The following is an 11582-nucleotide window of genomic DNA, read 5'->3' on the forward strand; positions in this document are numbered from 1 at the left end:
TCTGATCATGTGCCCAAATAATACCCCCGAAGGGGTCTACCACTTCGTCAAGTTCTGCAAAAGAACAATGGTCGAACTCATCATCGACATTGAGGCTCTCCGCAAGTCTCAAGGAGTCACTTTTAGGGTGGATATCTAGTTGGTTTATTTGCTTCCATTACTTGTATTTCGCAACTCCTATGTATTGCAGTCTATTTTCCCTTCAAAGGATGAATGAAAATTGTGATTTTTCTCTATTGTGTTTTTCTTTATTTATGATTGTGAACGTGAATCGTCAAGTAGTTTTTGCAATGAATAAACACTAATAACTAAAAAGAGATTTGCTTTAACATAAAAAATGCATGCATCATCTGCATCTTTCAAAACACAAAAACATAAAAAAACTCATCCATCCACCATTTTTTCTGACCAAAACCACTATCCAAAGCTGACTTTTTGGTACGATACACAAGGACGTCGACAAGTTGTCATGGAGCAACTTCAAGAGAACCAAGTTGTCCTTCAGGAAGAAGTATCTCAGATGCGGTCCCAAATGCGGCAGTTGATGGAGACTATTCAAGCAGTCGCAAGAGGCCAAGAGGTTATGGCAAAAATGCAAGAAGAAATGAACCAACGTGCCAGTACTACCATTCCTCATACCCCTCCAGCGGTCGAGACTCCGACCCCAGTTCCTCAAGTTGATCCTCTAATTAACATAATGCACCCGGCGGTGTTCCAAACGATAATCCTCGTCCTCATGTTTTTGAGACAGACGACCAACACGATGCATTCTTCAGCCCAAGGGACGCTTCTCAGGATGACGCCTTCGATTCAGTAACCAACGAGGTGGAGAGAAAGGTGAAGGCTATCGAGGAAAAGCTCAAGGCAATGGGGAGCACTGATGTTTTGGGCCTTGATGCGGCAGAAATGTGCTTGGTACCTGGGGTCATCATTCCGGCCAAGTCCAAAGTTCCGGACTTTGAAAAATATAAGGGAAATAGCGACCCTAGGACGCACATTAGGGCATACTGCCGAAAGATGGATGCCTATTCCAGCGATGATCAACTTTTAATGCATTTTTTCCATGATTCCCTCAGTGGGGCATCTTTGGATTGGTACATGCAACTTAAGGGCTACCATATTCATACATGGAGGGAAATGGCTGAGGCATTCCTCAAGCACTATCAGTACAACACTGATATGGCACCTAATCACACGCAGTTGCAAAATCTGACTCAAAAGTCTGAGGAGTCCTTCAAAGAGTATTCCCAACGGTGGAGGGAATTAGTTGCTAGGGTACAACCCTCATTGCTAGAAAGAGAACTGGTAGACATGTTTATGGGAAACCTGCAAGGTCCATACCTTGATAGAATGGTAGGGAGCACCTTTTCGGGCTTTTTCGACCTGGTCTTAGCTTGTGAAAGGATAGAAAATATGATTAAAATGGGAAAGATCCAGAACTCTGCCAGTACTTCTAGTGCATTGAAGAAACCTTTTGTTCCCTACGGTAAAAAACGAGAAGAGGAGATCAATGTCGCCTCAATCATTCGAACAAGAAATCCTACTTATCCATAAGTAGCCTCCATAGCTCCCGTCCAACCAAGTCAACAACAACCATTTGCAATTCCTGTTCAAACTCAACAACAACAACAACGGTATCAACAACAATCGCAGCGTCAGTAACCACAATATCAACAACATCAACAAAGGATGCGAAGGCCCGAGAGAAGATTTGACATAGTTCCCATGCCTTATAGCCACATTCTACCATATTTATTGAGGGGATCACTTGTACAACTAAGGGAGTTAGGACCCCCACCAGTGGTTCTTCCTCCCGGTTATGATGTAAATGTCCTTTGTGAATTTCATTCTGGCGCTCCTGGACATTCGATCGAGAATTGTAAAGCATTAAAGTACAAGGTTCAAGATCTTATTGATTCTAAGGCAATCATGTTCGCCCCCAAGAGGCCGAATGTAAATAATAACCTGATGCCCCCTCACAACAATGCATCAGTGAATATGATGGAAGCTGACAATGGAAGGAGATTGATGTCCTGTGTGGACGAGTTAAAAACACCACTCATCGAGATCAAGAATGCTTTAATGAAGGATAATTCCTTTCCCATCTGTAGTAATGACTGTGAACACTGTCTGATTAACCCGCAAAAATGTAGAATGTTGAAGTCTGTCATACAACAATTAATGGACCAAGGGATCTTGGTGGTAGACTGCCTGTCCACAAAGGAAGATGTGTCTACCCTCGAGATACCATACGACAAAGTCCCTCCTCTGCAAATTTCATATGAATTCTCTCAGTTAACTCTGTCGATAAATCCTGTTACTCCAATCATAATAACAGTTCCCACACCATTCCCATATGTTGACACCAAGGCAGTCCCATGGATGTATGACACCTCAGTCTACATTCATGGTCGGAAGATTCAAGAAGAACCATTAAAGTCTAGTGATCCAATGATCAATATCACCCGCACTAGCGGAATCACGAGAAGTGGAAGGATATTTGCGCCGTGTATACATGTAATTTTAACGCCATGAAATCAACAGCAAAATAGTGTTTTCGACAAATGGAGATGTTTGTTCGACACTTCGACAGATTGGTGGTATTTCGACATTTCGACAAAAGGAGATGTCTGCAGATGAAAAGACGTCTTTGACATGTATGGATGACTATTTCGACAGTTCGACAAGTCTGAGGAGACACGTCGTTTCGACGTAAAGCGGAAATTCAAATTCCAAAGAGAGTGATGACGTTTAGCAGAAGACGTGTGGAAGCACCTGGCGAAAGGAAGTTATGCAGAGAGCCAAGTGTCATAGTTTTAGGATTTATTCGTTAGTGACAGTTATTCTGTTTGTGTATAAATAGGATAGTTGTTATCAGAATGGGTGTGTGAAAACTTGTACAAAAATTCCTGCAAAATACTCAAAGTACCCGTGTGAGAGAAAAGAGTCTTATCTGGAAAATGTACGTGTGAACAAACACCATTCCTTTAAAGTTTTATCTTATAAATTTCAAAGTTCTTTACTAATTTTCCTTTACATTTATCAGTCATTTATCCTTTGCATTTACTTTATGCAGTTTATTCTTCGCCATTTATTTTTCGCCATTTACCTTAATCTTGTTAAGTTTGCTTTTACTTATACACTTTTAGTCAATATCTTTCGTACATGAAGAACTTAGTAAAACCACATAATAAAGGATGCAAAGATTGTTTGAAAGAGTTACAAAGTTATTTAAATTTGCACATGTCCTAGGATTTGTATGGTTGATCCTGTAAGTAACCCAATTCGACAAGTTTTGGAAAACCAGAGGTTGTTCGCCAAAATCAACAGCGAACAAATTGGCACGCTTAGTGGGACTAGTGCAAAATCTAAAACTTAAATAATCGTTAGTCAAGGTTTCTTATTCGTTGTATGAGACTAAGAAGCGGTAAATTATCCGTATCTGACGTAGAAAGACCAAAAAGAACGAGAGTAAGCAAAATGGCGAGTCAGCCAAATAATCCAAACAATCCTAATCCAAATGAAGCCATCCTAGTATCCAACCCTATCCCTTCGAAAGGAGGAAATATGGGATCAGTCCCTGTGTCAGAGGCCATGCCTTCGTCAACAGGGTCAATACCAGCGGTTTCAATTTCGCAAAATGCGCCTAGTTCGTCCATTAGGGCGCAACAAATGCCTATTGGGACACCTCCTCCTATAGGAAACACTTCTAGGCCTTTTGTGACAAATTTCACCATGCCTCTTCCTGGTAGGGAACAACCATTTGGAATTCCAACTTCGGTAATGGCAAATTTACACAATTCGCCGGTATTATATTCTGATTCTATGGTTAATATGTCTTCACCATTACAAGGGTCAGGATATGGCGGAAACATAAGTAGACTAAACCAACAGCCACTTTACATGCTGGCAATAACAAATAATTTTGCGCAAGTAATTAGACAACAAATGGACGAGAGTAATCATGATATGGTCCAAATGTTGACACAACAAATGGGGGCGGTGTTTAATCCTCTAATACAAAACACCACCCAAACAAACCAATTGTTGGCAGCGCAAATGACGCGCATTGCTGACTTTTTTGGGGTCCCTCCAACTCGACACAGAGAACAAGTGGTTCAGAACCCAGTCGTGGCGGTCCGAGAAGAGCCTACAATAAATCAAATACCTTTAGATAATCCCCAGGCAAACGTCAGAAACCAAGAGGAGGTGGTCGAACATCCTCGTGTCGAAATTCCTGTTCCACAAGAGCCTAGAAGGATAGTAATCCAGAGAGGCCAAGACGTTGATGCTGTGTTGCAACAGCGAGTCAGGTATAATAACTTGCCTGTCGAAAACAATTTAGCAGCCATGGTCGAAACGATAATGGCACAAAATGGGGTAAACGTAGGATTACAAAGGCCCAGTTACGCTTCCCCACTGTCGGAATATATTCTGCAGGAAGAATTGCCCCCAAGATGGAAAGTTCCTAAGTTCACCAAATTCTCAGGAGATACTAGTGAATCTACCATAGAACATGTAGCACGTTATCTGATCGAAGCAGGAGAGATAGCCCGTAATGAAAATTTAAAAATAAAATACTTTCCTAGTTCCTTGACGAAAAACACGTTTACTTGGTTTACATCCTTGCCTACAAACTCAGTGTATACGTGGACCCAATTAGAGAGGTTATTCCATGAACAATTCTACATGGGACAAACCAAAATAAGTCTGAAGGAATAAGCCAGCGTTAAGAGAAAATACTCAGAACCAATAGATGATTATTTAAATAGGTTCAGGTTGCTAAAGGCTAGATGTTTCACTCCGGTGCCAGAACATGAGTTAGTCGAAATGGCCGCAGGGGGTCTAGATTATTCTATAAGAAAGAAACTAGACACTCAGTATTTAAGGGATATGGCGCAATTAGCAGATAGGGTGAGACAAGTCGAAAGGTTAAGGGATGAAAAATTTAGAGCAAATAAGAATAAAAAAGAAAAGGTGGCCTATGTAGAGGTATGTCAAGATGATGAATACGACGAAAACGAGCCAAGTAACTTCGACGAACAAGAGATTGACTTAGCAAAACTGAAGCAAGGCCCACCATATTCGTGTAAAGTACTAACTCCGTCGAACTGAAATCCAGTCGAAACCAATGATAAGTTTCCTAAAAGAACTTATATGTTCGACATCACCAAATGTGACGAGATTTTTGACTTACTGGTTAAAGATGGTCAATTAATAAAACCACCAGGCGCTAAAGAGCCTCCTGTGGAACAACAGAAAAAAAGAGGTTTTTGTAAATACCATAACTTTCTGGGCCATAAAACGTCTTGTTGTTTCCTTTTCAGGGATCTCGTTCAAAATGTTATCCGTGACGGAAGGCTGAAGTTTGGTGATAAGCCAAAACAACATATGAGGATTGATTCGAATCCCATGCAGCCAGTCGAAGCCCATTATGCTGAACCATCCATGGTAAATATGGTGGAGGTCGAAGTTGTTCCCGACGGCAGTTTTGAAATGGTGGAAGCTGCTGGAGGTTTCGACACCTATATCAACATGGTTAAGATTGCTGATGATCTCATAGACCAGAACAAAGTTGGAGTTACTGAAGGCTTCGACGACCAGAAAAAGATGGAAACTACTGAAGGTTTCGACAAAGAGGACAATGACAATATTGCTGAAGATGTTGTAGATCGACAAGGAGCAAATTGGGATTGCTTGGGGCATCCAAGTGGGAAGTACGATTATCTCGCGAAATACACTGCGCCTGCAAGTTCTCGTATCGACATCAACGCAATCCAGCCAACCGGGTGGGGGATTTACCTTCGAGCAACAATGAAAAAATAACTGAGACAACTGACAATCTCCTTATCATAAAAAAGAAGGTTACTAAAGACCTCACTATCGAAAACAAGGCTACTGAAGGCCTTGATCCTGACCAAATGAGGATAGGTAATGTCGAAAACTGCGTCAACAGTATGGGACCTTTCGATAAAGAGGTCACGGGAATCAAAGTAGAGGCTGTGGATGGTCCTATGAAGCCTGTGACCAATGAAATCCTACGTAGGGAAATGGAAGACCCCAAAAGAAATTCGAACAAATGCTGCTGCAAACATGGTCCCAAGAACATATCTTGGTGTTGCTGCCCAGAAAAGGAGTTCGACCAGATACAAAGAAATGTCGAAGTCGAAGAAGAAAGACTTACTAAAAAAATGAACAAATTAAGCATTATTGACGGATGGAATGTCGGGGTGAACATGGTGGAAGTATCTCAGAGAAATCAGGTAGAAGTGGATGAAGATCGTCGTCGAAAGGAGTGTCAAAGGCTGGCATACCCTAGAGAAGAGGAAAATCTAGTGGAATTCATCAAGAGGTGCCAAAAGATGGTGACTGAAGTGATGTTATGCCCATGTTGCAGTGCAATCTTCGACAGGAAGGCAGCAACCTGTCGCATCACGCGAAAAACCGGCGGGAAAACAAGAAACAACAGAGCCGCCACCGTGCGTTATTTATCCCAAAAGAGGGAAAGGGAACGCTCAGAGTAAACCTAGGAAAAGACATGGTCTCGCGACCAAAGAGAATGGGATCAGGAGTCGGTTATGCGAAGGGAAGGTATTAGCACCCCTACGCATCCGTCGTACTCGACGGGATCCACGCACAATAGGAAGGAAAATGGTTGCTGAAAACACTGCTCAAACACACACACACACTGGCTGAAAGAGACACAAGAAAACAAGACTGAAACTGACTCGGCAGGATATCGCATCCTGGGCCTACTTAGTCTATCAGGCATAGACATCAGAGTCGAAGTAGTTCGGACTGGGGAAGCGACACATGCTCGCAAAGGTATCGCACCTTATGCATACGTATCTCCTCGGACGAGAGAAGAATCAGAGCATTCGTAGCTCGGCTGACACACGCACAAACAAACACTGGCAAAGGCAAACGTGGAGCCTGAATGCCAATCACTGGACTTACATCAGCATCCGAACCAAAACACACACAAAGAGGCAAACGTGGAGCCTGAACGCCAATCACTGGACTTACATCAGCATCCGAACCAACAAACCCACACTGGAACCCAAATGCCACTCGATGGACTTACATCAGCTTCCAAGCACACAACAAGACAAAACAAAGACACAGGCGCCCGGAGAGATCTGCTCATCTCCTGCCTACGTACCTCATCTGGTATGAGGATCAGGGCGACGTAGTTCCCCTACGCAGGGAAAAAGGACTAGCCTAACCAGATAACAGAGGGAGACACAACACTAGGGAGACTACGACTCGAGCCTAGATGTTGTCATGCAAAATCGACCCTAAGTTAAGGTTTCTAGGTAACTGGCACAGGGAGCCAGCCTATCCTAATCGTGACTTGCACAGGAAGCAAGCCACACACACACTTAATTTGCACAGGAAGCAAGTCAAGCACAACCTAGCTTGCACAGGAAGCAAGTCTAAACTAACCCTAACTTGCACAGGAAGCAAGTCAAACAAACATACAAGCACAGGTAGCACACACTATACACAAGCAAGGGGCTCAAACAAGGCTAGGTTTTAGTCGAGGGGTCATATCAACCTCAACAAACAAACCTCTGGAACTGGGTGAATGTGCTCTTAACCTTGCCATTGAGGGGCTAAGGTGAAGCAGATGAAAGGTGAGTGAAGATAAGACTTCACAGCTCTTATCCCTGGCCTGGGAGAGCTTAAGACAAGAATGTGTGGGTTCAGAAAGTGGGAACCCTTCTACACATTTAGAACTGACTCAACTGTACAATTGTACAAGATCTTGGGTTTGTATCTGCAATGCATCAACACAGTGGTGTGAGCAAAGCAGATGACACACAGAATAGCAGGGGATGGATTGCACATCCCTTGTGTCTGCCAATGCCTCTTCACTTAGGAGGTCTTTGAATATGTACAGGGACAACTTTAAACAATCACAAACATTGCCTCTTAAGGAGGACTTCAGACAGTTGCCTGGCCAAGTAACAGGCCAGGTCTTCCAGACTACATGAAGAAAAAGGGATTATACCTCAAAGCAAGTTGCTATTAAAGCAAAGCAAAGCAAGTTCAAAGAACTAAGCAACTAATGGTACCTGAAATAGTCAAACAAATCAGTACACAATTCAAAAGTTAAAGCAACAGGAAGTAGGAATCAACAGTCAAAACAAACAGACAAATGTGCAAAGCACGAAGCTCAAGGCATATGAGCCAAGCAACCTACAAAACAAAGAGGTTAGCTCATGATAATCAAATGAACTCAATCAAATTGTAGTGATCTCTTTGGGTATTTGTTGCTTAACCTGAAACAACAAACTTAAACATGAGCAACATGACCACTAGGACAAGCCTAGGGTCAAAAAGAGATAAGAAAGTCAAAACAGCAAATGAATTTCCATCAAAATCAAGTTCAAGCAATCAAGAAGCAAACTCAATCGGTTTCATGTTCATATCAATCATCATCATCATTTCATGAACAGATTAGGTCAAAGCATGGCATTTAGAAGCCCACAAAAGTCAACAGCAAGACTCAACTCAAAACCAATCATAAACAATCCCAAAAATCATCAAATAAATCATGATCAATCAAAACCCACAGCAAGGTAAGCATGTCAAATTTCATCTCATTTGGACAAGTGGAAGGCAGTCAATGAAAATCAGAAAGTCAAAGCAATTTTGAACATGCTCAAAGAAGTCAACCAAACATGCATCAACTTAGAAAAAACATAAGTCCGAGATGGTGTATGATAAATGAATGGGACTAAAACCATGGCAAAGCTTAGGATGTCTAGTTATCTCATGTAAAATTTCATGTCCATCTAGTAAAGTATGAGCATTTCACAAATGAAATGGCAACATGCATCACATAAGGTCAACATTTTGGTCAAACAGGGGAGAAAATCTCAAACAAATGGAAAATGCCCCAAATAAATCCACAAAAATTCACATACAAACTAGACATACAAGAGTAGGTTCATGCAAAAAATCAATTCATTTGGAGGTCAAGAAGCATGGTATCAAAAATCAACAAGTTGCACATCAATGGTGCGACACAAATTGTCACACCCTAATTCAAAAAATCATAACTCACAAACCAGCAATGATAAATTTACAAACTCTACACCAAAATCACCATGAGTGTGTCTAGTTTAAGCACAAAAAATTTGGGAGCCATTGGATAAAGTATCACCATTTCACAAATGTTTTGGCAAAGTGTACAAAATATGGTCACATGAACAAAACCCTAGTACCATTTAAAATCCACTCATCAAAAAAATCTGGAAAAAATATGATAAGAAACTAGAGATGGAGATGAACATTCCACAAAAAACCCCATGAATTTTGGATTAAAATTGGAGGCGCAATGATTTTTGTAAGATTAATATACAAAATGAAATGATTATTGAAGAAATAAAATGAATTAATGGTTAATTAAAGGATGTGGAAACAAAATGACCAACGTGCCCCTTTGCTGAGTATGAAACTCAGCGTTTCATTAAAGGGGGGGTCAACGCCCCGGTCAACCAAAGCATGGGCCAATCGCGTGCGTGCATGGCCCACACCAACAACCAATCGCCGGTCTCCTTCTTCATGCATCCTACGTCTACAGTGAAATCCAAGAACAACATGAATTCTGGGCAGCGCGTTTTAGGGCTCACTGTAGCAACATCATCTTGTTCATCATTTTAAAAAAACAGCAAGAGCATTTCATGACCAAAATCGACAAACAACATACCAACATGTTCATCTAAGCACGCACATCCATAATCCAACCTTCATATTCACTAAATCAAGCTAACAACCAAGAACCAAACAAAAACATATTTGAGTGTGAAACTTTAAATCCATGTATTTCTCTCAATATGCAACCATTTTTAATGAATCAAAGCTCATTGTAACCAGCATAACAAGGTCTATCTAAAGCACATCATGATTTAGAGAAATGAGAGACTCGAAAACTGACCAAAGTTGGAGAGCAGTCGTGATTCAGTGAGAGTTAGGCCATGTAAGCTCGAAACAGATACTCCTTAAGCTCCCTAAAGTTGAATGATGAAGTTGGCTTGGCTCGAAACAACTTGAAACAACTTCAACCACACTTTGCCATTGATGATGCCTTGGAAAAAACAGTCGGGCAGGAGGCTTTCCAGTTGTGGAACGATGGTGAAAACAAGCTTAAAATGGTGTATGGATGTTGTTTTAGGCAAGGCAATGTCAAGCTCTTTGAGTTTCTTTGACAGATTTTGAAAATGGCCAAAGATGAAGTTTTGAGAGAGTGAGTGAATTCTGACTTTGTGTGGCTGCTGCTAGGGTTTTATTCAGCAGAAAAAATGATGAATATATACTATGTTTAATGGTACTGAGCAAGGTTCATGAAAATGTGGAATGGAGTTGGTAAAAAGTGTACTTTTGGCCAATTTTCAAGCAAGTAGGTGATGGGTGTGTGTACTGCACGAAAATGGGCTTCCAACAAGTCTCAAATGTCATTTCTGAACATATTCCAATGGCCAAAGTGATTACAAATGGTTATTTTAAAAGGTCAAAATTTCACTTCACTTGAAATTAATTCAAGTAAGTCAAAAAATGCCATTTTGATCCATGAGGTTTTGGTGCATGAGGGTTACATATTTGGAAAGAGGGGATCAAATGTGACTTGTAGGAAAAAACCCCACCCAAATTGGCCAAATGGTTTGAGAGATATGGCCTTTTGAAGTTCAAGAATTTCTGAAAATGATTTGATCATAACTTGCCAACCATACATGGGAATTGAGTGTTCTTGGACTTTTTGGAAATGGGAGAACAAGATCTCCAACTTTCATGTTGGGAAAAAATTCATTTGAAGCTTGTATCATGATGTAAGTTTGAGGATCAAGACTTTCCATTTTTGGCAGGTTTCAATTACAGGTCCAGTTTCTATTTTTGGAAATTTCTGATCTGGCTTCAAATTCTTCCATGATGGTGTTTGCCATGATATATGAGGCCTATTGGGACATGAATAAGCTCTCTCAAACCAAATCCATCCGTCCAAACCATAAAATCAAGCCCAGTTGACCAAGTTTGACTTTTTAGGGTTTCTGACTGACTGTGCATTGACTGATGACTTCTGAACATCCAATCCTTGACCAAAACACTTCAAATGGATCCCCAAGTCATGTGGACATGTTGGACCAACCCTAGGGCCTTGTTTCAATGAAAGTTGCACTTGCTTGCTTGACTGACTGATCTCCTGACCAGTTTGACCTAATTCTTCTGATGACTTGCACTTGGGGCAAAGGGGACAATGCAATGTTATGCAGTGGACCATGTTATGTTATGACCTAATAATGACAATGTATGTATAATGATAGGTGCAAATTTGAGGTGCTACACAACCAATGTGGAAGCGGTGGATAAAGCCAAGAGAAAAGAAAATTGGGGGACAACAGGATATGACCCAAGAAAAAGTGATCATCACCAACGGAGGCATGGAGAAAGACACCATAGCACTTACAAACCATCCAACAAAGCAGCGGGTGACAAATGGGTTCAACCCATTAGAGATGCTCAAGGGCAGAAAAAATGGCAAAATTTTGAAGTTCAGAGAGGCACTTCGGTGGAATGTA

At 41.2% G+C, this 11582-nt stretch overlaps 1 protein-coding gene across 1 annotated transcript; it reads left to right on the forward strand.

Annotated features, from left to right (window-relative positions):
- Window positions 1-469: 469 nt before the first annotated feature.
- On the forward strand, window positions 470-1554 carry LOC127121663 (uncharacterized). The gene is made up of 2 exons (XM_051052116.1): window positions 470-620; window positions 752-1554. Exons 1-2 carry the CDS (start codon window positions 470-472, stop codon window positions 1552-1554), a joined length of 954 nt encoding a protein of 317 aa, XP_050908073.1.
- Window positions 1555-11582: the final 10028 nt, after the last annotated feature.

This window comes from Lathyrus oleraceus, chromosome 2 (assembly GCF_024323335.1).
Source record: "Lathyrus oleraceus cultivar Zhongwan6 chromosome 2, CAAS_Psat_ZW6_1.0, whole genome shotgun sequence".
NCBI classification, from domain to species: Eukaryota; Viridiplantae; Streptophyta; class Magnoliopsida; order Fabales; family Fabaceae; genus Lathyrus; species Lathyrus oleraceus.